General features: G+C 42.8%; 3 protein-coding genes across 9 annotated transcripts; 1 reads left to right on the top strand and 2 right to left on the bottom strand.

The window, feature by feature from the left end:
- Nucleotides 1-409: 409 nt before the first annotated feature.
- PSMB1 (proteasome 20S subunit beta 1) lies at nt 410-7308 on the bottom strand. Its single transcript, XM_049831417.1, has 6 exons — nt 7071-7308; nt 5911-6018; nt 4378-4459; nt 3805-3934; nt 2102-2208; nt 410-684 (listed from the first exon to the last, which is right to left on the bottom strand). The coding sequence occupies exons 1-6, from the start codon at nt 7169-7171 to the stop codon at nt 499-501; spliced, it is 714 nt and encodes a 237-aa protein (XP_049687374.1). The 5' UTR covers nt 7172-7308; the 3' UTR covers nt 410-498.
- A 99-nt stretch (nt 7309-7407) lies between these two features.
- TBP (TATA-box binding protein) lies at nt 7408-18379 on the top strand. Of its 6 annotated transcripts, none has more exons than XM_049831413.1 (8): nt 7408-7514; nt 9758-10000; nt 10640-10971; nt 12343-12430; nt 14444-14535; nt 15743-15910; nt 16213-16307; nt 17195-18379. In XM_049831413.1, the coding sequence occupies exons 2-8, from the start codon at nt 9947-9949 to the stop codon at nt 17272-17274; spliced, it is 909 nt and encodes a 302-aa protein (XP_049687370.1). In that variant the 5' UTR covers nt 7408-7514; nt 9758-9946; the 3' UTR covers nt 17275-18379. The 6 variants fall into 6 exon arrangements, with proteins under 6 accessions (XP_049687370.1, XP_049687373.1, XP_049687372.1 ...); XM_049831416.1 differs by having other exon boundaries at nt 7409-7509; XM_049831415.1 differs by lacking the exon at nt 7408-7514 and adding an exon at nt 7909-7974.
- A 1423-nt stretch (nt 18380-19802) lies between these two features.
- PDCD2 (programmed cell death 2) lies at nt 19803-25801 on the bottom strand. 2 transcript variants are annotated; one of them, XM_049831410.1, is made up of 6 exons: nt 25401-25781; nt 25029-25283; nt 23529-23714; nt 22360-22475; nt 20947-21063; nt 19803-20249 (listed from the first exon to the last, which is right to left on the bottom strand). In XM_049831410.1, exons 1-6 carry the CDS (start codon nt 25696-25698, stop codon nt 20088-20090), a joined length of 1134 nt encoding a protein of 377 aa, XP_049687367.1. In that variant the 5' UTR covers nt 25699-25781; the 3' UTR covers nt 19803-20087. The 2 variants fall into 2 exon arrangements, 1 of the variants encoding a protein (XP_049687367.1); XR_007509871.1 differs by lacking the exon at nt 19803-20249 and having other exon boundaries at nt 20973-21063; nt 22176-22475; nt 25401-25801.
- Nucleotides 25802-25841: the final 40 nt, after the last annotated feature.

The raw sequence follows: 25841 nt of genomic DNA, 5'->3' as shown, positions 1-25841 counted from the left end.
TCAGGTGACTCATATTTATAGTCTCTGTAAATAAGTACTGAGAGGTCAAATGTCAGGTTAGCATGTCAGAGAGATAAAGACGACAGGAAAAGCAAGCTATGAAGTGCAGAGAAGGCAGCACAAACAGAACAAATGCTTTTCTCACTAAACCAAGGCTGAAATGAAAGCATTATCAGAAAAGCCTGTAAACCTAAATTTTAGTAAGCTTAAAACACCCCCATATCGTAGCATAAGGGATTGCGAGAAGGGGATTAAACTGGCATTGGAATTAGACTGATCAATAGATTAAGATGAGATGAACAAAACTGACTTGTAGCTCTTCGCCGCTTCCTTACCATGAACTAGTCTAATTTCTAAAAAACACTATCACTTCTAACAAAGAGAGAAAATATTCAGCATTACAGTAGTCAACGTTCTTGAAAAAATTTAATAAGACAAATGTCTTCATAATACAGGTAAATTGTACATCATAGATTACATGTTTATAAGTGAACTGAATTAGTCTTTTCGTAATTGGACAGTTTCCTCTTTAATTCCATCTTTTGTGACAATGCAAATCTTAAGTGCATCCCCAGTGTACACATCTCTCTCAGCAGCAGAAATAAAGACATCTTTAACCAGCTGCAAAGCCTTTTCCAGGGTCAGAGGTACATGTTCCACATTTTGCATGTTCTTGAAGCCAATCTAAGAAAAGATGAAAATGCATTTTAAAGGAAGTATGATCCATCTAGCATGAAAGCTGTTTCGGTCTCTGCACTAGAATGAGCAGATTTAACAACTTAAAAAGAAGAAATGGTTGGCCTATTTTAGAAACCCAAAGCTGGCAAAAGTATTCCTCCACACAGCTTATACCTGCATGATCAGAACTTTACCAATGCTGATACTCTCACAAGAGTAACTAGAAGCAGATCCAGTATACAGCCAGCATAGCTCCTCCCGCTCATTCTGCATATACAAGATCACAATGAACATTCAGATCTGAACTGATCTAATTCTTCAGAAACTTCTCACTGCGTTAGCAGTATCAGAACTGCCCACAAGCCTTTTCCCTTGTCACTTGTAGTTAGGAACATTTCTTAAAAGCAAATATTCCTCAGTGTACCTAGAATTCAAAAATAACCATCTATATTGGAGCATAACTGGTACTATTAAGTAGTGTATTTTAGCTGATAAACTGAAGTGTCCACTTAAGCATCAGAACAGGAGAAGGAGGGGAAGAGTCACTTACTTCACCTAATAAGCAATAAAAAGCTAATTAAGACAACTTTGTTTCTGCAGAAGATATTTTATTTTCTTCAGCTAATAACGTTCAAAACTAAGTCAAAGCTGAGAACCTGGAGTTGTTTAAATAAAAGAAAAATAAAAAAAGGAAAGATTCTATTCCTTTCTCAGCTGATAAGAACTAAGAGTGCTTATTGCTTTTTTTTTTTACAAAAGTTGTGTTGACATCAGGCTCAACTGACCAAATACCAACTCCGATGTCAGAGAATAAAATGAGTAAAACATGCTTTGGTATTTCTCTCATTCAACAATTACAGCTTCAATTAAATATGAAAACATTCTTCAAGTATTTTTAGACAGATTTAATTAGGTTTCCAGCAGTTTTATGTAAGAACATTCTTAGAAAATCGTGTCTGAGTTTTGTACAAAGCTTAAGACTTTTAAACAAGTCTATGTTAACTGATAAAATGTATTATATACACCTACTAATTCTATCTTCTTAATTTAGTATTATTTCATGCTAAGTAACAGGCATATTTATGTTATCAGCTAGGGAAAAAAAACGCAGAAAAAAAACCCCAAACTGCTTCTATGGGAAACATATTTTCCCAATTAAAACATTTACCTGTATTTTAAACAGGCAGTCCGCTATTTGTAGCATATTAAAAACCTGAACAGATTCTAAAGAAAAACTTTGATTTCTCCTGAGAAGGTAAAGCCACACAACTTATAAATGTCTGGATTAACAGTCCTACCTGTAATACATTTAAAAATTGTCTCAAAAGAAGTATTCCCCAGAATTAAAGCTACATTAATTTGAATGTCACAAATGTTTACTGAGATAATAAAGGCAGGGGTGGGGTGGAGAGAACTATTTTACCTGGTTATCGAGCAAGGGTTGCAGCATGGCACTTGCTGATCCACCTGCTTTGAAAGAATCTCTCTGGTATGAGCCCACTGGATCAAAGCTATATACTGCTCCCTTCCCTGGAAAAAAAACCCAAAATATGTAATCACAATCCAGAAAGATTCTGAGTACTAATAAGCATTTACATCAAGAACCAGCTCTCTCCATAAGCAATCTCTGCAGTACCACAGATCCCAGCAAACTTTTACCAAATAATACTGCAGTATGTTCAGACAATGCTTTGTACAGTAGGCTCACTATGGTTTTGGCCTGGTACTATATGCAAGGTTATTTTCAATATTTAAGCTATTGCCATGCTCTAACAGATGTTTTCTACAGGCCTTACCACAGAAAAAGTGCTGATGCAGAATAATCAAAGCAGGAGAATGTGCTAGAGTGCAGTGCTGCACAAAGAACTCTGCTGGTTCTAAAGCTACCATCAAGAGGCAGTTTAGCCATCGTTCTTGAACGATACAGTTCTTGAATTCCCTCCAGAGAGCATGCTTGGATGCCTCTGCATCACCTTCCCGGAACCAGGGATGATGCTCTGGGCTACGTACTTCCCTCTGGAGTTGGGCCAGGTTGTGCAAACCTTGTTAGCTTGCGCCAACATCAGAGATGCAAACACACTGTAGCTCTGAAGCATCAGGGTTTGGTGAGGACACACTAGACAAAGCCCAGCACCTGGCCAAGCTCAGCTTTTCTGTTCAGACAGGCTGCACCCCATTTAATAAACTGGCCAGTGCACTTGGCAACACAGCACAGGTAGCTAAACAGCCCTGGGAAAGCCAGCAGAGATCCAGAAAGTAATACTAAATCAAAACAAATCAATCTTGCTGGACCCAAATTAAGTCCATGCACGCAAACCTGCACTCTGATTCTTATCAGTTGCTACAGCACCCTCATAATCTGACATTTAACACTATGCAGGGCAGACTAATCCCTTTCCAGACTCCACATATTGTAGACATGTCTTAGCAAGACTGGGAAAGCAGTATAACTTAATGGTAACAACAAACTGCAGGGAATGGCTGAAATTATCCAAACAAGACCACCTCTGAGCTCCTGCTCAAAGCCAGAGAACACAGTATTTTAGCAACTCAACCAAATCCTTGGACAAGAGCCCAGTAAGTCCTGGAAGGGCTGTACACTGATGTACACTGAACTACAGCTTCCATGTAGAAGTCATGATTTTCACTACAGGTTAGTTAACATTTAAAAATACCTTTGTAGAAACCTGTCTCTGGAGTAAATCTTCGCATTTAATAAACTCTACCACACTCACAGGCCTGAGTAAAATATACACAATTTTACTGTTAACATCTCCTTTAAAGACACAATTAAGAAATCCAGCAAAACTGTTATAAAATCTTCCAGTCTAAAGTATCAGAGGTAAGCAACGTTAGCAGATTTCTCTTGGCATCAAATAATTCTAACATAGTTTTTAGACTTTCAGACCTTCAGAAATGGAAGATCAATTTAGTAGCAGAAACTAAGAAACAGGTCAGATGCATAATATTCATCTGACCTGTGTAAGTACCATAATGCCTAAAGGCAGGTGTTAGGAATAGGAACATAAATGTTGTTATTCCATCAGTACACCTGAGATGTGAAAGGATAGCTATTCACCCACAGAAATTTAGCCTCTCTTTTTATTCTTTTTTTTGAAGTCTTACCTTCTTCATCAAGTCCACCAATTATGTTGTAAACATAGTAAGGAAAGAAACGTCGAGAATACAGAATTGTAGACAGCATTGCTGCAATAGCCCCCGTAGTCATGGTCTTGTTATTGGAGTGCTTGTACATCTGCAAGTGGCACAGCATGTTCAAGAAGAAAGTCAAACACTAAATTTTACGCTCAATCCCAATTATATTTTCCATAACCTCACTACAGAAGAATCCGGTGCTAAGCAAGATTATTAAGTAGCATGATTACTGAAAACACACTGGTCTAAAAGTAAAGCCTTCTTACAAGCCAAAAATTAGTATTTCTCCAAAGTTTTGCAAAGAATAGATGCTGCCTCATTAACGCTATCCTCTCCAGCTGTTCCATTCTTTAAATCTGTGATGTTACACTTAGTAAGAACATAGCGTCAATTTCCCCTGCCTGATCTTTCACTAGCCATACAGTTATGATACAAACACTTGAAGAAAAACAGCAAAAATTATATTTAAAACTTATCATACTATTGGTCTCAAACGTGACACTAAGAATATAAGTTTCTAAATACAGTAAGATAGTTAGCTACCTTTAATCTTGCTTCAATAATTTTAGTAAGGGTAAGGCAGTCACCATGGAAACCACTGCATCCAATGACTGTTTGCTCTGTTCTGTAAAACATAAAATTTTGTTGTGATTTTAGATTTAGTATGAGCTACACCACTTTCTTACACAGTAGATTATTATGAAAACACCAAATGTATTTTCAGTTTCTCTAATGCTACCCAAAACAGTTGTCTAAAATGTAGTAACAGATATTTTATATCTGTATAAAAGGTAACTGCAATCTACACCATGGAGAGGACTTGTTAACTGAAGGACCATGCACGTGTCTTTCTTCAATCCACTGACTTCCACAGCAAGACAGACAAAAGGAAATTCTTAATTTCTTCATGTGACACTAACTCTAGCTATTACCATTCAGTCTTGCTACATGATCTGTTCTGAGATGGGGAGCCTGTTACATCATATCACTCAGCCCAGTTTTACTCCATCTGGCCAGAGGAATGCGTTAAGATTGTACAACTATTACGTAACATTTACACTGTAGGTGGTTTTCTGTGTCAGCACAGCAGAAGTTAACAGGGCTGCAGATGCATTGTAGAAGGTTAGTTCTTTGCTCAGTTTCAAAACGTTTCATGAACACTAACTACAGGAACACGTTTGAAATTTAAATTCTAGTAAATTGGTGAGAGTCTACAAACATTCATGCATACTTACAGACTAACACAAAGTAGTCATTCAGAAAACAGTTTAAATTGAAATGTTCTCAGCCTGTCATTAGAATTACACAAAGCCGTCATGTGCAGTATGCAGATTGTACCACAGCAATTTCCATTTGGACAGTATCAGACAGTCAAAGATATATATAGCAAGGAGTTAGCAGCAGAAACTTAAGTTCATATGACCTTGTGTCATCAACAATAAAAAAATAAATAAATTGCTTACATAGCTGATGGCAGCCTACTCAGTAAGCACCTGCTACAGTCAAAAGAATGTAAACAATATGTATTTTTAAACCAAGGGAATGCTATCCAGGTGAGTCAAGAAAAGCATAAAATAGGCATAAAAAGTTCCATAACAGAACTACTGACAGGTTTACCTCTCCTAAAACAAACACCTCTTCCAAGTACCAGATTGTTGACTAGAGAGACACAGTACAAGCGGCAGCAATGGGCACGCTTGCGTACCAACACCAGGTGTCCTGACAAAGCAGAAGGAGTTACCACAGGATTAAGTTTTGCTACAGTTAAGACAAAAGTTCTTCTGATCATCCAGCCAAAAAACTGACCTAGCTTACATTAAGCCTTGTATCATGCTAAAAACGTTCTGTTATCAGCTAACTTCAAGAGCATGCAACCAGAAATCCGGCTGTATTTACAACATCACATCACATCTTGCATTACAGCAAGAGTCACCATGACTCCAAAATCAATTTTGTTACTATACTTTCTTCTGAGAATTCTGCTTAAAGAAAGTGATAGGTATTCCAGGCAGGTGACATGCTCAGTAATACAAAAGACCTTTCGTCTGTTTCAATTCTTACAGGATCTGGACTTACAGTTTGTAGCATTTTGGACTGTCCCGGCAGTGAATTGCATAACCTTCACTCAGTCGTGTGTCAGAGGCAACGATAGAAAAGTCTTCTCCAGCAATCGCCAACACAGTGCTTAAAGAAGAGTATTCATACAATCATGACTTTTAGCACAAACATTTTCATAGGCAACAGAACAGACCAGATAGTAGTTCTCTATCCAGACTCAGATTTTGTCAAACATCTTGTATTCTTTGCTACGTTTCCAACTGTGCGCATCCCTACAAGTGACTCAAGATTGGAGGAAGAATATACTAGACATACTGAAGAAAATATACATATGTGATTCTCTACTTTGACTAAAAAACGTATGGAAACTTGGTAAAACAGAGTTTCTATACAATGCAAGAACCAGACTCAATTGCTTAGCAATTTGGATGCCTGCTAATTAAAGATTCACCCTCCTAAAACAGTTTGGCCCTCCAAGCAAAACCACTCTAGCCCAGTACTAAGCATCAGTATTGTTATACTTAAATTATGGTCACTTTTTAAATCTGATGTTATTCTATGTTATTTACTTCCAAATAACTAGTTTTGTGATTGCCACACATGTGCTACTATTAAGTAACAAATAGATGTCATTTAAAAAGCAGTTAGGCCTTATAAAACAAAACAAAACAAAACCTCTAAATAACACTATCCTGGCCAGATCCTGTCACCAACTCAGAGCAGGTGTCTGTAAAACACCATCTACCTTTAACAGTCATGACAAAGTAGCTTTCAACCCAGTTACAGGTTTAAAAGCTGGTAACACGACCATTACGTGCGTTTTCTGAGCCACTATAAACAAACCGTTCTGCGGGGCACGGAAGGTGCTTATTTTGATCCGCAAAAATTCAGGGAGCCCGAGCGTGCCAAAACCCACACGGACACACACCACCACCCCGAAGAGCTGCAAGCACCCGCGGGACGCTCAGCCCAGGGCAAGGCCGAGCCCAGCTCTCCCCCGCACTGTCCGCCTTTTTCTACAAAAAGGCGCTCGCAACGGGAGACAAACCTTCACAGAGAGCCGGGGGGAGGCAAGAGCAAGGCGAGGAAGACCCAGCCCTACCGCCGCTCTCCTCAGGGCCCCCTCCTGCGGGAAGAGGGTGCCTCAGCCCGCCCCACCCCCTGTCTGCCCTCCTCACCCTCCGTTAAAGGTGTAGGGCGAGAAGCGGTGCTGCACGGGCGCGCCGAGCTCGTAGCCCATCTCAGGCCTGAAGTCCGCGTAACCAGCGGTGGACAACATCCCGGCGACCCAGCTCAGTGCTGTCTCACGGCAAAATGGCGGCCCCGGAGCCGGAAGTTGCGATTCACCGCTCTAGGAAGGCAGCGGCCCGCTCCTCTCATCTGCTCTGGAGGACGCCGAGCCCGGCGCTGCCGGCTGGTTCCCCCGCTTTCAGCGGCCCCCGCCCCTGCTAGCGGCCGGGCTGCGAGCCTGTCGTCGTCGTCCCCCCCAGGGCCCTTCCCAGCCTGGGCTTAGCGGCGTGTGTCCCCCAACCCGAGGCGCAGCACCGGCAGCCGTTCTTTCCCGGTCCGAGCGCGGTCAGCCCCCGCCTTCTGAGCGCCTGCTCATGGAAGCCAGCGGTGAGGTGATCAAAGAGCCCCTTGTGTTTGTGGAGATGGGAAGCCGGGCGGCTCCCCCTCTGGAAAAGGGGATAGGGGGGGGCACCTTGAGCAAGGCTGTGGCGAGGAAGGGTCAGGAAGCACATGCGGTCCTTGAGGTGGGCCAGGGGGTGCGGTTTGTACAGCGAGAAAACGGGGAGCGACGTTCACAGCCGCAGGAGCCACGCGTGCTAACGCCGAGCACTGCTGAGGAAACAACGGCCCCACTCCCCGCCCGCCCCCCCGCTCTCTTGGGGCCACCGGCACCTCGACCCCAACCCCGACCTCCCCTCCGCCCTCACTCAAGATGGCGGCGGGGAGAGGCGGTGCGGGGCGCGCGGCGGAAGTGACGCACTCGGGACGCGCCGGCGGCGCGGGGCGCGGGGCGCAGCTTTGGCTACGGGCGGGCGCTGTGCGGCGGCGGCGGGGCGGCGGCGGCGGCAGCAGGTACCGTGAGCGCCGCGCCCGCCTTCCCCCTTCACCACCACCCCCCTCCCGCTTCTCCGCGGGGCCGCTGCACGCTCCGCCGCCCGGCGAGGGATCGACGGGTGCTCAGGGCCAGGCGGGGCCGGTCCGGGCCTGGAGGGCGGGGGCGGGGCCGGGCTCGCTCTTTACCTCCCCGCCGGGGCTCGGCGGCGGGGAAAGCGGAGAAGGGCTCCCTCGGGGGAGGTGGGAAGGGGAGAAAATAGCGCCCTCCCCCCAACCCCCCCAACCCACTCTTTCGCGGGGTTGCGGCGCGTCCCGGGGGCGATCGGCGGCGGTTGGTGCCGTTGGCGGGCCGGCAGCGGTGGGACTGCGGCGGGCAGCGCCTTCCTCGTGTGAGGGAGGGCGGGTGGGTCGTGGCGAGGGCGGCTGGGCGCTGCTGGGGCCGGTCTTGGGGCGGGTGGGAGGCCCGGACGGCGGAGAGAAGGCGGGGGGGGGGGGGGTGGGGGGTCGCCTGATGCTGCCGAAACGGCTTGTGGGTGTGAGGGGGGAGATCCTGCAAGGGGGCTCGGGGGGGTCGGGGCCTTCTCCAGGGTGTCTCTTGCCTCTAGACTCATGTTCCCTCGACAGAAAGGTTGCCCAGCGTCAGTAGTGGAGATGCGAGCAAGGCACGGCTAGGCGGTTACAAGATGGAACTCTGCGTAGGTGTTGTCCTAAGTGCGGGTTCTGGCCTGCCTGGGATCTAGACTTCTTGCTAAACAGCTGGGCTGTCCAGGATTTAGTTGACTTTATTTCTTCTAAGGTCATGTTTAGGTTTCTAATTTACCCCTGTCTCTGGGCTGTAAAACCCGGATGCTGTGTTTGATACCTTCGGTGAGGGTAAAGGTGATCGTATCTTATGGTCATGGGGGAAAAAAAAGCATGCTTTTTCAGGTGCAGTGTAAATATTAATGTAATTCTGAGCTTTCATACCTTAAAAAAAAAAAAAAAAAGGCGGCTGAATAGGCTTTCTTCAAATTTTGAGGTGGTCTACCTCTGGCCTAAAAATGACCTTGAGTATTTCTGGGCAATAGGTGTCTAGTTAGGAAAACTATAAGTTAATGGAAGATTATTTGATATCAAGGCGTAACATTTAAATTCTCCACTTGTATCATTTATCTCCATAACACAGCAGCAGAGGTATAGTTTAAAAAAAATATAAAGAAATCATGCATACATTTCATTCGTGTACCTGAAATTGGCTTTCACATATTTCTTTTTTTCTTATAAAGTGCATGTTGTTGTTTGAAATCTGTTGGTGCTTTATTTTATGTATGTGAATGGAAGAGGGTTTCCTAGCTCTGATTTAACCAGTGATACTTTTCCCATAGAAGAAAAAATATTTTTTGGAAGCCCGAGCCTTAAAATTGTCAGGAAGAGACTTAGAAGCAATGTGTCAGTAAGCTTTTTGGTTAGTAGTTAGAATTAAATTCTAAAAAACCAGTGCTTTTACAGCTGAAGCAAAGCTCGGAGTAGAATGAGCATTAACAGCTTGAGTTGTGTGTGCAGGAGGGCTCAGTTAGACAGAGGCCTGCTCATGTGAGTCAGGTTACCTGCCAGGGAATTCAGCAGAAGCACACTGCAAAGTTTCTATAGTGTGCCTGAAAAAGGTTATTTTTATGGATTGTGCGCGTGTGTGTGCATGCGTATGAATGTTCTTATATGTATTGGTATGTGGGTGTCTCTTATCTAACTTGGGAACTGATAGGTTTGCTCTTGGTTTTGTGTGTAGGTAGTATTCTCAGGATACTACTTTTTCTCTTTTCAGGCTTTGATTAGTATTTTAGACTCATAATACACATTTCTCCGGAGCTGATGTTTCCCTAACGTTTCAGCTTGGCTTAAAAAGCTACTTTGCTGGAATGTTTTAAAGGGTTAAAAACCCTCTAGGATTTGAAGCTAATTTAAATTAATCAAAGGAAATACTTCTGGCCTCACCAAAGAAATAACTGGAATCATGGATCAGAACAACAGCTTGCCACCCTACGCTCAAGGCTTAGCCTCTCCTCAGGTAAAAACAAATGATTTGATATGCAGCTACGATCTGAATTTCTTTGTGAAAGTGTTTTCCATTTCTTGCGTTTAACTTTAGGATTTTTTTTTGCAGATCTGAAAAATTCTGCTGGGTATTGAATAATACTAGTATAAAGCAGAATTTTAAAACCACCAGTTTGTATATCCAGAGAAATAAGAAACATGCAGATACATGGGTTTCCTTCAAGTTGAAACATGACTGACAAGTTGGAAATATTAATTTAATTTTGGAGGTTGCCCTTTAACACACATAATGGATGGTCAATGTACTATGAATGCATTTGGTACAATGGGCACAGTCTTTGTTCGAACAATTGCAAATTAAGTTGTGGGTCAAAGTTGAGACATGCTTGCAAGGTAGCGTGAGAAGCATGTCGGCATCACTGGCTGGAGATGAACAATCTAAAACTGACATCTCTAGAGTAATACTTTATTCTATAGATGAACTGCATTTCCAAGGGCTTTCTGTTTTTAGCGAGTTACTACTATATGCCTCAGGTTTGGTATGATCAATTTATGTTGATTTATTTCTAGACTCCTTCTGAAAACTTTTTCTCTTAAAACCAAAATGGAGTCAACAGGATCTGTGGTTTCTGTTTCATGCTTTCTTCTGTAGGGTGCAATGACTCCAGGAATTCCAATTTTTAGCCCAATGATGCCATATGGCACAGGACTGACACCACAGCCTGTCCAGAGCACCAACAGTCTGTCCATCCTAGAGGAACAGCAGCGGCAGCAGCAGCAGCAACAAGCAGCGCAGCAATCTACATCACAGCAAGCGACACAGGGAACATCTGGTCAAACTCCCCAGCTCTTCCACTCACAGACTCTTACCACAGCCCCTTTACCGGGAACCACACCTCTGTACCCCTCTCCAATGACTCCGATGACTCCAATAACTCCTGCAACACCGGCGTCCGAGAGCTCTGGGATAGTGCCACAGCTACAGTGAGTGTCCCATGTGTTAGTGCAGCATGTCCTTTCTCAGATAGCCCTTTAAAGACTTAGGACCAAAGCCACATAAAGAATTGGGTACTGCATTTTGGTGGGAAGGGAGGTCCTGAGAATTTATGGGTCTCCTCTAGCAATATGAGTCATTTTTGCTTTTATTTTTAGCTTGGCTTCATTACTAAACCACTTAGTAATATAAACAGTTTCTTACTGATTTGTCAACCATACATCTTTCAGGCATACCGGTGGAGGATGTTACATATGTCTTTATTTAGCACCATTGTAACTTTTAACTCTATGCACTTTGGGAGTTCATCATGCTTTCGCTATAAAGTAGTCTGGGTTGATAATCTGGTGTTTCAAAATACGTATACCTGGAAACACATTCTCATTTGTAATTTGCTGGATACTTGTGTCCTATTCACAGAAAAGCAAACAGCTCCACTTCACTGTGCGTAGAACTTTGTTAGTGAGATATTAAAGCAGAATATGGGAACTATCACAGCTGAAAGGGAATTAAATGGGTAGAGAGAAAGAAACTAGTTGCTAGTCTAGGAACTAGAGCTAAGTTGTACTAAATATTCCGTGTTCCCATTTCTAGTTCATGGCTACAGCTCAGTTTGTAATAAGGGAAGAAAACCTAGGACTAGTTCTAGGTTTAGGTATGAAAGTATTTTCACTGAACTTTAGTTTTACAGAGACTTTTACAGCAATTACGGAAGGCCCAAAGAGAAGTGGTTGATAATGTGAATTTTGCACTGAAAGCGTATTCCTTGTATTTCTTTCTTTCCCCATTGAGGACCTTTAGATTTCAGGGGTTTCCCAGAAAACAAGTTTCCAAGGAAATTTCGCATCTAGGAACTTCGCTTAAACTTTCTAGAGACCTGCTGTCCTATCACCTGGCAGTGGGTTTGCCTCCTGAGTCATTCCCACTTAGTCCTGCATCTCTTATTCCTCCTTGAAGGGCATACCAAGGAAAATTTCAGGTGGTACTATTACTACCTCATTTTCTCCGGTTTCCAGCAGCTTCTCTGATCATGGTGGGGGCTCTCAGTATCAAGAATTTTTCCTGCCAAACTGAAATAAAGATTCTTCTCATGAGACACTTTTCATAATAGCTGGCAGATAAGGAGGAATCGGCAATCATGTCTTAGGAGCTACTGCCCTACAAAAGGAGGTTCCTGAGCCAAAACACTGCTCAGTGCTCATGTTGGTAGGAAAGATGTCATTCAAACTCACTTGGAGAAACAAATTAAAATAAAATAAAATATATAAAAAAAATAAAATTAATCAAGCTTGGTTAAAAAATGAGGAAGACACATGAATTCTTTATTGTCTTTTTAATGCATTTCTCTGAACTGTCTTCAGGAATATTGTGTCCACGGTGAATCTTGGCTGCAAACTTGACCTAAAAACTATTGCGCTTCGTGCCCGAAATGCTGAATATAATCCCAAGGTAAGAGAAATGTATCAGAGTTCATCCTATAATGGATCTGTCAAAGGCACAGGCTGTGGGTGTAGATTGAAAAACCTTCCTGCTATAGATGCAGTTTTATACTATAGTTAAAAAAAAAAATCTTTACTAAACCTAAAACATTCTGTCAAATTAGTAAAAAGCATTTTTATACTGATGTAGCTGTGTTTTACACCAGGTTGTAATTTGGTAGATTTAGAAAGAACACAGCACATTTAGGAAGAACCTAACCAACAGTGTAATACACTGGCCAAGTTTTTTGTTGTAGAGCTGGCCTTTGCTGCTATTCATGTGGGCATGTTTGTTCTTAGTGCTCAGAAACTTCCTTTTTCATATATGAGGTCTTGTCCCCTATCTCCCAACAAGGAGAAAGGAAGGAAGAGTTCAACTCCTGGGCTCCTGCCAGAGCCACAGTTGTTCTGTATACACTGTGGCTTCCTCAACCTGGCTGTTCCCTTGGAATTCTTGTGGTCGCAGTGCAGTCACTCATTTTTTACAGTCTCGCTTCCCCTCTGAGCTCTGTTCCTTTATGTTGTCCCCCAGTACTCCTGCCATCTCCTTGCTCCTGGTGGCTAGGTTTGGTGGAACAGCAAAGTGAAAATGATTTTTCTTTTTGCATGTTACCTTCTAAGTTGCTTGCCGCTTCTAAATAGCAGTCTGTTGAACTGCGGGATTTTTGTTTAGCTCGGGGAAACTTGGAACAACAGCAGAGGACCCGGAGTGTTGAATCAAGAAAATGATGTTGCTTCATTTTTCTTTTGGGTGGCTCCTCTTAGAAATGTTGTCATTACAACCACAGTAGTTGGACACGATTTCTAGTAAAAGTTTAGATGTTGTGTAGTTGAATTGACTTGCCTTGGGAAGGCTTCAGTTTTCCTGGGATGTGTTTTTTTTGTTGTTTTAGTATTTGGGATTTTGCTGCAGTTTACCTGAACTCTGCTCTCAAAGATTAAAGCAAGCATGCAGACATATGTGATAAATAACTGTTACTGTAAGTTTATATCAGTGATGCTGTTACATAATTGCATGTGAGTAAGATATTGGTGCAGCAAAAATCTGAGCATGCCATGGCAACTTTTAAGGTAGGGGTAGGTGGCTGTGTAAAACTTGTAGGCTAGAATAATCAACATGAAATGCTGTTTTCCACAGCAGAGAGAAATAAGGGTTACATAACACACTCCTGACTTTTAGTCAGTACATTCATCTATCAAAGAAAGATGTTGCTTGCCTGTATTATTTAAGCCATATTTTGACAAACGTGCTGTTGGGTAACCCACGCTACCGCCTCAGTTATGTCAGCAGAACGGTTTATGGGACTGCATGGGGAGCTGGTCCAAGTTAAATACAACAGGCAAACAGAGGTTTGTGTCTGCGTGCCCACATCAGTTTCTAGAATCTCTTGCTTCAGAGAGTTTAAGAATATTTGGAAATGCAGGCAGAGATGTTACAGTACTTAAAATAAAAAGCTAGAGCTAACCGGGCTGCTGTGTTCTACTGCGGTAGTTGAGGCGACTGCTGTTTACACAGAACTTTGATCTCCAGCTTTCTGTTTGCTGGTATTATAACACTGTTCAGTTTTTTAAGATGCAGAAACAAAACCGATCATAACATATTTGCAGATAGATAGTCTTCCATCTTGCTTAAAACAAATTTCAAGACGTGTGGAGGAAATTTTTTATTTAAGATTGTCTCTATTGCTGTGTTGCAAATGTTAGCATTATTTATATGTTGTATATACAGTAATGAGAGATGAGCTTAGTAAAACAGGAATGCAATGGTAAATATCCTTCTGCCTGACTGTACCTCACACTGTGTGTGTTTGAAGCTACTTACAATTCAAGCATTTCAAGTAAATTTTGAGTGATCCATTAAGTATGTTTGAACTTAGTATTTCTTTGCAATACAGTGTAACTTGCTACTTAGATTATGCAGATTTGGTTTTAAGGTAACGATTACAGCAATGTATCACTAATGGTCTCAACATTCACATTTCAGCGTTTTGCTGCTGTTATTATGAGAATAAGAGAGCCACGTACTACTGCACTTATATTCAGCTCTGGAAAAATGGTGTGCACAGGAGCAAAAAGGTATGTTTAGGCATTACAAGCAAACTAATTCAGGCTGTCTTTTCCCTTGCACCATGATGTTTTAGAAGTGTGATTATTTGTATACAGTATCTGTATGTATACAACAAGGTTGTACAGGTACAACTAAGCTTGCTTCCCAATTATTTCAAATAGACTTAATAGATGTTTCTACACAAAATGTCCTTTCATGACTGAAAGGACTTCCCTATGAAAGGGGAAATGGTAGTTCTGTTTCTGAAGCTCTTTCATAGCTGATAAATCAGTCTGATAAACTGGTTTGTGGAAGTTATTATATTCACTTTTTTGGCTTTGCAGTTATCTCTCTTTTTTTCTTTTTTTTTTTTTCCCCCCTAATAATTTAAAAAATTCAATGACCATGCACTGGAACTGCTTAAACTGTAGTGGTGGTGGCAGAGGAAGAGCGATTTTATATTTGAATAGTTTCATTCATCACAGGCCAAGAGCTCCAAGTCTCTGGTCCCCGTAGTCTGATCTGTTCTTAACACGATCATTGAAGCATAAGAATTGAAAACTAAACATCAGCTTAACTCCAGTGAGCAGGAGAGAAATTCTGCTCTGAAGAAGTCTGTTAGGAATCCAGAAGGAATAAGCTTAATGAGCCGAGATGAATGAATAGAGCTGTACAGGAAACACTTTCTCTGCCTCCTCACGCTTGAAGTTCAAGTTGTCTTACTCTGTGTCAGGAGCAACCAGATTCTCAGCTGTTTACAAAGCTGAAGGAAACAGAGTTCTGCAACAGTGTGTAAAGCTGTGCAGTTGTCTTAAACCCAGGTTTGAATGCCTGGGTTGAATCAAGCAGAGAATTTTGGCAGTTCACACATTTTTATAGAAATATGCATTTTCTAGCAGTAGTAGTTAGAAGTTGTTCTACACTGAAACTTAACACATCCCATTAGAGGGACTCAGGTCAATATTTTAAGAGCATGAAATATGTGGATTTATAATTTACTAGTTTCTGCCTCACAAACAGTGGGTACAACATTAATGGTGTTCAGGATCCTACTGCCAAAATTAGCATGCAAACCAGTGCTAGTTGTTAATTTTGGATGTAAAAATTTTGCATGTGACCTTCCCCTCCCTTCAACACAGACACTTTTTTCCCAGTTATATATTTGTGGTTTAACGCTATTTGCTTCAAGTGATACTTAATGGAGGAAATAATATGAGTATCCTTTTCTCACTTCAGTGAGGAGCAATCCAGACTGGCAGCAAGGAAGTATGCAAGAGTTGTTCAGAAACTGGGTTTTCCAGCAAAATTTTTGGATTTTAAAATTCAGAACATGGTGGGCAGCTGTGATGTGAAATTTCCCATCAGATTAGAAGGACTGGTACTCACACACCAGCAGTTCAGCAGGTAAAAAAAGGCTTGCTTATGTTTCATTCTTGCTGCATATAGACTAGCTTAGAGAGTGACATCCCTTTAGATTATTCCCTTGCACCAGAGGGAAAACCTGCATCTTTGTTCCCGTTGCTGTGCTGCCTCGGGTGTAACTGAGGTTGCCCAATATGAACCCATCAGAATGATCTTCCCTGCTATTCTCTCCAAGTTTCAGCGAAGCCTACATCTGCTCTGCCCTTTCCTGCAGTCCTGCAGATGAAAGCCTGGAACGTGTGTCTGCAACCATGTTTAAACACTGTCACTCTCTTCTCTTACAGCTACGAGCCAGAATTGTTTCCTGGTTTAATCTACAGAATGATCAAGCCAAGAATTGTTCTGCTTATTTTTGTTTCTGGAAAAGTGGTTTTAACTGGTAAGTGAAGACAGTATCTTACTCCAACAAGACTGCATTACAGAGAACACACAATGATACCAGAGGTATGTAAGCTGCTAGGTACTTTCCTTTGGAGGTGACAGTACTGAGAAAGAAGAGATAGTACAGTATTCTGTGGATGAGAATGCATAAAGCACACCAAAGGTTTGGCTAAATCCATGCAAGCAATTATCATGAATCCTAATCAAGTATGCAGGTGCCCAAAAAGCTGTAAGAGCACAGGTAGTGTTTGTGCGTGACTGAGCTAACTGTTCTTTTGATAGCTTGGCTGAAGGCTGCTGCCGTTCTCCTTTGATACAGCAGCCAAAGAAGGGGAGATACCCGAGCTGTGTGAGCTGTACGACCTCCTCAACCTTAGGCACTCCACCTACGCCCTTCCTTTTCCCCTCGTGCTGAGTCTTCACTATGGAGGAAAAAAACCTACAAGACTCTCAGACAAAAGAGCAAGCATGTCCCTGCAGTATGGCAAGGGGCAGGCCTCTGCAGCTGTCTCCATTGCCAGACCTTGCTCCCCGAGATGTTCACACAAAAAAAGCCACCAGTTAGGACTGCAGAAACGTCCTATGGGGCTGTGCTTTGTAGTTGGGTCTCCTGCAGAAATCGTGTAGGGAAAAAATCCTATTTGCAAGTATAGCGTAAGCACAAAGATGCTAATAGAAGTTTTACCAGTTAGCAAAATAAACGGTAAGAAGGCTGACAATGTATGCTTTATATGAAATGTGTATTAAAAAAAAAAAGGAGATCGTAAAAATAGGGATTTATGGATATGCATAGGCTTTGTATAAAGTCACATTCAAATAAACATTCTAAAAGCTAAAATTATGTATTTGATAAAAGGTACAAACTAATTCCCTCTCTTTTTCTAGGTGCTAAAGTAAGAGCAGAAATCTACGAAGCATTTGAAAACATCTATCCTATTTTAAAGGGATTCAGAAAGACAACGTAACAGTTTCTACATCTTTCGGAGAAATCAGGGGTGTATTTTAAAACGTATTGCGTATGGCACAGCAGTAACAAGAGATGGACTTCCAGTGAAACTACAACACCAGGACTTGGACTATTTCCCAGTTAGTGCCTACTTCCCTGATGCTCAAGGGGAACTGTATTCTTGATTATGTCTACTGAGTTACTGTGAGTTGCTTTACTGGGCTGTTCCTGGAGCAGTCCCTCCAAGTTTTATTTATATTCTAGCTTTTAAATAGTTTTAATGCCAGTTCTAATAGAAAATCCGTAAGTTGGTTTAAAAAACAAATGCAACGGTGTCACTCAGTGTATAAACCACTTAAATTGCCATGTATATATGTTTTAACTTCCATAAGACCATGATTTTTATAATTTTCAGAACTTAAGCTTTTAAATTTTTTCAATTTTGAATTTCTTTGGTGCCAGACACATTCCCTCTTTCCAGTATTAAGCAAGACAGAATAAATTTATTAATGAAAATGGCTCACTGTACATATATATATAATATATACCTTCCTTCTCTTTCCTCCTTAAGCTCCACATGTACAATAAACCCTGTTTATACAATTACGGGAACTGTCTTAATGAATTTTAAGATTACCCAGCTGGTAGAGGAAAATACATTGAGAACTTGTTTTTAATTTAATCTGGACTTTTTCAATAGCACATGCACTGCTGTAAGTGACTTGTCATTTTGAGAGAATCTTAACAACACTGGCTTGCTTACCAGCAGTCATATCCTTGGCAACATCTAGCTTGAATATTTCTAGTATGTTAAAGCAGAAGAGATGACTGGTTGAAGAAGTTTGTGTTCAAGTATGTGTTGCCTTATGTTCAACAGATGGGATTTATGCAAGTCTTAAATAGCTACACTTGACTGAATTGGAACAAAGATCCCTGCTTAGCTTCTAGAATTTCTTTAAATTACTACTTTTGTATTTTACCAACTATGACAGTCTCACTATATTAGTGTTCCTGTAAAATGTCAAAGCCCTTCCGACTAGAGTCAGTATGTACATAATCTTCTCTCTGAACTGTGCTTGAAGCTTAATGGGCTGAGAACTAAAAATAAACTTTTTTTTTCTCCAGTAAGTTTCCAGTAATAGTAACCTCCTTTCTATGACTTGCACGTTCTTTCAAACAGCTTTTATCTAAAACTAACCCAAATGTAACCATGGTCTCTTTATTTACCAAGTTGGTGTTTCATTCCAGACAAAATGAAGCTTTAGCTGGCTTTGCTACTGCTCCGTTTGCAAATCCTGAGTGACCTTAATCCTTAGTCCTTAGTGTTCTCTACTCCCCCCATAGTGGCATACACCAGTGTTTCTCCAGGTGTTTTAATAATTGGTTTCATGGATCTTATCAGAAAACTGCTGTTCAATAATGGAGCTTTGCCAGGGTTAAGTTCAAGATACCCAAACACTGCATCACCTTCAGTGCCACACCCCTCTGGGCTGTAAGCTAGTGAACAGTCCTGAGCACTCTTGAACGTAACTGTATGACCATCCATGCTTTTGCAGGATCCTGAACTATTACCGACTTACCTGCAAAGCTGGGAGCCTTAATTATCTGTGGGATGACTTTCAGTAAAATCAGTCAAGCTGTACTACACTGACTTAAGATACTGTTTGCTGTTCTGTGACATGTATCAAGATTTAAAACTACCCTTTTAGAAATTAAGTTCTGTGATGACAAAACAGCTTATATGTAAAGCATTCCCTGCCTGCTCATTTGAGCATTTCCAACATCTAAATTAATAAAAAGCCCAACAGCAGGCCTAGGGCTTTCATAAAATCACCTTCAGAATCACGGGTAAGCAGACATGAAGGGTTTAAGCAGGATAAGGGAATATGTAGCTGAAGTAAATTCTATATTGAGACACCAAAAAAAAAAAAGCTTTATCTTTTTTGCAAATGTAGCTATAGCCAAGCAACTACCACAGTAAATTTAGCATTATGGTTTCACTTCTCTCGTGCCTCAGCTATATGGCAATCAAATAGTAGAAGAACAGAGGGCACTTACTTATTTTTAAACTTCACCAAAGATGGCAGACTTCAGGTACAATTTAGCTTGAAAATCTGCTGCTACAGGCAGTAAGTAACAAGACAAACATGTTCTGGTATGGCTGGCTTTGTTTAAACTGCTTCTGCACCAGATAGCCTCATGCAGAAATAGTTTAACTAACTCAGGTAATAGTTTTAAGTCAGATAAAATGCACAAAAATTAAGTCTTTTATCTTGAATACCCACTCAATCAGAACATGTAACAACTGCCAAGTTAGATTCAGTGTACGTTTTGAGAAAGAGAAGCAGATTTAAATTCCACAGTGGAAGACTAGGTAGTTTTGTCTTAGCTATAGCTTCTGGATGCCTCCTGAGCATAAGCACTCAAGTGATCATACAGTAGTCTGCTTTTCTCTGGGAATTTATGTTAATTTTTCAGTAGCACAAAGAAAATCCTGACAGACAACAATCTAAGTTCTTGACATTCAGCCACCAACAAAAGATACTTTCACCAATCCAAAAATACTTCATTTTTATTTAAACATTCAGAATTGAGAGTTGAAGTGAAATTCACTGAACAAATGCATCTGGCTTCATTACCAGGTTGAAGTAAAAGCCCCTGTGGAGCACAAGAGAGAGCCTGTCAAGGTCTGCTTTTAGTAGTTCTGCAACTGTTACAAGACGCACAGTTACCAGGGACTTTAGTTCAATTACCTGTTTGCACAGTGCAGAGATGCACTGAAACAAGGCAAGTATTCTATTTAGATGACTCAACTTAGTAACTTGATGGAAGTTAAATAGAGCCTGCAGAGAAGTCTTGTTTCCATATGAACTCTTCCAGGTATTCATTTCCCCCACCGCAGTTGTCAGCACATGTGTACACCACCAGCGTTCCCCAGTCAATGCTCTCTCCAAGGCTGTCAACTTGGAGGTGATTCAGGAGCTGTGGCATAATCTTCAAGGAAAAACAAAAGGTTTCAGGTTTAGAGGCAAGCCACAGCTCTCTGCCCTCTCCCTGCGTCTCTTCCAAAAGGGTCCTGCCTTCATTTACGTTCTCTGACACCAAAATCGCAATCAAAGCTACCAAGTAACACAGCAGCTCAAATAAAATAAATTTGGAGTTTCCAAAGCAGTGTAGTAGATGCACAGGGAATCAAAGGCATGGCCCTACTTATCTATAGATGTTTTATTTGACTAAGCATTGCCTGATTTTTATAAGCCTCCTTCCATGTGAAATTTACCTTTGTAACTATGTTTTGCCTTTGCATGACATTAAGAGTATTCACCATACATGTGTTTCGAGCATTCAGAATTCTACCACTGAATACTTCCAGCCAGATGTATTTCCAGTTGACATCATGAAGGCTTTTTTAAAAATATACCAGACTCCTATTACTTATGAGATGGTTCCATATTCACAAGTGCACCGTTTTATGGAGGGTGCAAATTATCAGATGGGAACCTACCCTCTATACATTGACGTCTTAACAGGAAAAAGCAATTATGATAGTAAATAAGGGCTCTGTACAATTTAGCATAGTTTGTAGCAACTTCAACCACCTTGCTCTAATTAACAAGCCAACACCTATACAATTAGATCCTGTTAAGTCTAAACTATGTTACCTATATTACCTTTAAATGAATTCACATACCTGGAATTCAAAAATCCTTTTGGCACCACATGAACAATTTGGGATATCTTTTTCATCAGGAATATTTTCACTTGATACCCAGATTGGGCCTTCTCGTCCTCTGCAGTATCTAATAATCTGAAATAGAGCAGAAGTTCTCAAAACCATCTTTTCACCTTGGTATAAAATGGGTATTTACTGACATAGACAAAGCTGTAAGATGTTGCAGAAAAAGGTCAGTTCCTTTAAGTAATACCCATGGCAAAGTCTATAATTTAGAATACTGCATTTGCAACTAATACAGGTTCTTTATGTAAGTTTTCTTAACTATTTGAATCATGCAAGTATTCGTAACAGTATTTTTTCAATGATCCAGGGATAAACTGCAATGATTTGTATTTGTCTAATTAAGGGACCCAGAAATGTTCAGTCATGTATTTTATAGTCTTGAGATGGAGGAAGAGCAGATTCACAATCAGCACGTAGTACAGTATACAGAAAAGTGAGGAATGCAACCCAGCTCCGTTTGCAGTTCTGCATCTAAATGCAAGGGGACTGTCCTAACATCCAAGAAGAAGGTATTTTCAGACATGCATATCCTTTGTTGTTCTGTTACTATCTAAACATTTATACAGCAAATCAGGCATTATCAACAAGAGGACACTTAAGCAGATCAGTCAGAGAGGGAGGTGATGCGCCTACCCCAAGCAAAGGAGGGAAGCAAAGGAGGGAATAGACGTAAAATCTCCTACTTCCTGGGTGGGCACCTTAACCCCTCAGCTACCAGGTAAAACATGGAGAGAATTTCTTCGTCCTCCACCACTTTTATGGATTTAGGCCAGTGTTTCCTCTGAATGGAACAAGGAACCATGATTTTGTTTGACAATGTGACTTTCTTCAGCCTCTTGTGTTAGCAAGAAATAGCATGGGAGGATAGTTCCATTCTACTTTAAATAGTTGAAATTTTAAAGCCACCACTAATTTCTTCCACCTTAAAAAAAGCCAAACCAGCCCTCCCATGCAGCTAGTGACAATGACAGAGCTCTTCTCTGCAGTTTTGGTTCTGCTGAGAAGGAAAGCCAACAGGGCCAAAGGCTGAGGAAGAGTGCAATGGTTCACGATGCCCTCTGGTTAGAACCACTTCCGAGGATGGCAGGTCCTCCCCCCGCGATGTTGGCTTCAGCACCCCTGTGCCTTCTCATCCTGACCAGTTTCTGTTTGAGATAAATGAGCAGGTGCTAAATTCTTACTTCAGCATGAATCAAGTTCTGCACATAAGAAGATTAGGGTATATTGGTCAAGGTGTGTGGAGGACAAGGAGGCATCCCCATCGCCATTTCTAACCGTAGGTACAAAAGGCAGTGGAACATTCTGCAGGTGCAGCAGGATGCTGTGTCAGAACCTCTAAGTTCTAAGGCTGCCTCATCTTCTGACCTGCTCTGGTTCAGCAGCTACTCGTTCTTTAAACATTTGGAAGATCTTGTCTTCTTCAGTCTCATGTTTTGCCATTGCTTCCAGTGTCTCTTCATCTAAGGATTGAAATGCTTCACCTAAGCAAGAAAAAAACCCCAAACGCCAAAGGTTACAGGCTAATGCAAGACAGCCAAGAATTAAAAACAATACTGCACCTGTAAGTGCATTTTGCTCTCGGGAATCATTCCTGCCGTAAATCACTCTGACACTTTTTTTGTGACCTGTTAAGATTCAGTCACACACGGATCCATTTACCAGTTTTACTTGCATTTTAAACATAGATGTCAGTACTGGAATGCTGGAAAGGGAAGGAGTTAGTCTACCAAAGTTTATGGCTCCCAGCTAGTATTGCTTAGACTGCTCAACCTTCAGAATGTGACACCTGGAAAAGGCCACCCGTGCCATGTGTGTGCCAGACTTCAGTTTCTAGCACTGAAGAGCGTGTCTCTTACACTCCAACATTCACATCAACGTGGGGCACCAAGCAGTCTCGAGATAGCTTTAGACCCCAGTAAGAGACAGCTGGGAACGCAGCAGCCTTCCCCTGTACCACCACAAACTCTCCATCCTGGGCAGGTGCAAAGCCAGTGCGGTGAGCTCCAAACACATAATGAATTTTAAGGTTGCCGGGGGGAAGAGGCCTACACTTCAACTGCTTCGTTCAAGGTCAGTTCAAATAGCCTCAAAACAGTTTTCTTCTTGCACAGACAAGGAGATTTTCTTAATAAATTAAGACAAATTGAACCAAGTCAAGCCAAGACCATCTAACGCAAATCTCCTGATTCCAACAGCATCCAGCAGCAGGGGCTCAGGGCCCTGTATTTCTCACTGGAGTTGTTCCTTCCCTGCAGGAAGCATACGGGGACACGGTGTAACTCCCAGCTACCTGCAGCTTCACTGCAGCAACAGCCACTTCAACAGCTCCTGGAGTTGGGGCTTAGTAAGTCTCTCTCTTCTAAAAGCAACTTAAATTACGGGATGTCTACAAAAAACTTGCATCACAAATGACTGTAGATTTAGCCTTTTGTCACCAGTAGTTTACAATGAACTTAAAAATCACAATATTTTATATTTTAAAAGAGGTAATACAGGCTTCTCTAGCAAGAATTAGACAGCATCTTATTTCTTACCTGCACTGCCTGTAGCTCCGAGTTCCCCTTGTTCTTTCAGGTTCTTTGAAGTATCTACAGCTCCTTGTTCATCATCGGGATCTACACTGCTGTCAGCAGGAAATTCTGGTTCCTCAGGTTCTATCAAAATTTCATATTCTGGAAAAAGGAACTCATTATGCTCTGGAATTGCATCCGCCGAATCATCTACAAAACAGAAAACAGATACCATTTCACAACGTCATCTCGTATTTTACATCCTTCTCCCCAAAAGCTACACAGCAAACTACATAGCAAAAATACAGCACAAACACTGCATGAGCGAGAACAATTTACATTGCTGCTAGGCCTGATTTAAAGGTAAAGAAGATTTTATATTAAGGACAGTAGAAAGCTACAATAGGTGACATGTTGCTCTGAATCTCTGTAAATCCAAGAGACACAGAAGACAGACTAAACAGCGTTTGCAGCTGCATTTTAAAAACCCAAACCTGTGGCTCGACAGCCCTGTGTGTATCTCATTCTAGCTAGCACAGGCACACGAGTCAAGCGTGCAACAGGCACCTGGAGGCCGTACCATTTTTCTTACTTTTCCATTGCGTATTGTGAGTTGGAAAAGTTTCCACAAATGCATCAAATATACCTTCTGTAATGACAGTACTAACTACGTGCTAGTACATGTTTCGGGTCTCCCTTGTTTAAATTAAATGTTTCAAATGTCTGACCCATAAGTTGATTTGCACAATTCAACTTCTTGTGTTCTGCTTATTTCCACTTACTACAAAATTTTCAGGACTAGCATCCCACAAGGTACAACGTGAGATACGTCACACACGCCAAGTTTCACTGCCCCATTATTAACGTGATACTTCTGAAGATTAAAAAAATACTTTAAATACTCTGTACTTGTCCCTTTAACAACCAGCAAACAAGTGTATGAGTGAGATGAGAGCAGGAGAGGGGATGGTTTAAGAAAAGGGTCTCTAAAATAGCACACTCATGGAAACTACTCTCTTCACCCACTAACTGTCACGCTATCCTGGGAAGGTGTCCCCTTTGTCTGTTCCTTAACAATTCATGAATAAGCCATCTTAAAAGGGAAAAAATTGGTCTACATCCTTTCAGCTTTTCATGACATAAGGCATGCAGAAAGAGGTCTTTGAAAAGGGACCAAAGGCATGCCTTACATTTATTAACCTTCCAAGAACAACACCGATCCCACGTTCTTATATCAAGTAAACGGCTGAGAATCTGAAAGAACAACCAACCGATCGTTTCCTCGCACGTCGTACAACAACGCAGAAGACACGACCTCCTTTCTTCTCTCCTCTGCAGGCCCTTACCCCACGAACGAGCAAGCTGGGCACGCCGAAAGGACCGCCGGCTTCGCAACCGCAACCCTTCTCGGCAAGCACCGCGCCACCGCCGCAGCTCACAAACGACGGAGCCCAACGGCACGCTCGCAGCGGGTGTCCCGTCCCCCCCTCACACACACACACCTCCGCCCCCGAAGAGACCCACCTCCAGCGGCGTGCTTCCCGCAGGACCTCCGGTGCCCCCGCCGCCAGTCCAGGGCCTGGTGCTGGGGGCCGCAGTAGGCAGCGCGGCGGCACCTCCCGCAGACGCGGGGCCCCAGGCAGCCGCAGACGCGGCAGAGAGCGGCACCGCTGCGGAGCCGGAGCGGCGGCGGAGCGGCGGCGAGGCCCGGGGGCGGCTCCTCGGGGGGCGGCTCGGCGGGGTAGGTGTCGTTTCGCCGCGGCAGCTGGTTCCGAAACACTGCGGGAGAGAGGCGGCCGTCGGCGGGGCGGCCCTCGCCTCACCACCGCCACCCTCCCCCTCACTCCCCTCACAGCCTCCTCGCTCGCTCGCCGCCCCCCCCCCGCCTCGCCTCACCGCAGAGCGGCCCCCGCGGGCCCGGCAGGCGGTAGCAGGCGGCGCCGCGGCAGGCGAAGACGAAGAGGGTACGGTGGAAGGCGTCGGGGCGGTCGGGCAGCGGCGCGTAGAGTTGGAGAAGGAAGGCGCAGGGCTGCTGACAACGGCCGCAGCGAAGGGCGGCGGGGCCCGGCAACCCGGCTTCGCCCAACCACGCCGGCCGACCCCCGACCTTGCTGGGGAAGCAGGCGCTGCGCAACCGCCAGGCACCGGCCGGCCCCGCCGCCTCCGCGAAGCCCAGCTCCACGCCGGCCGCCATGTTGTCGCCGGAAGGGCGGGGCTTCGCCTCGCGCCGGAAGCGGCCGCCCCCCGCCGCTTCCCCCCGCGTGCCTGCGGTTCGGTTTCCTCACAGGGCAAAGGCGGGAAGGGCGGACGGCGCAGTCAGGAGAGGGGGGGAGATAA

Source organism: Accipiter gentilis, chromosome 28, assembly GCF_929443795.1.
Source record: "Accipiter gentilis chromosome 28, bAccGen1.1, whole genome shotgun sequence".
Classification (NCBI taxonomy): domain Eukaryota; kingdom Metazoa; phylum Chordata; class Aves; order Accipitriformes; family Accipitridae; genus Astur; species Astur gentilis.
This window is presented reverse-complemented; position numbering and strand designations above follow the sequence as displayed.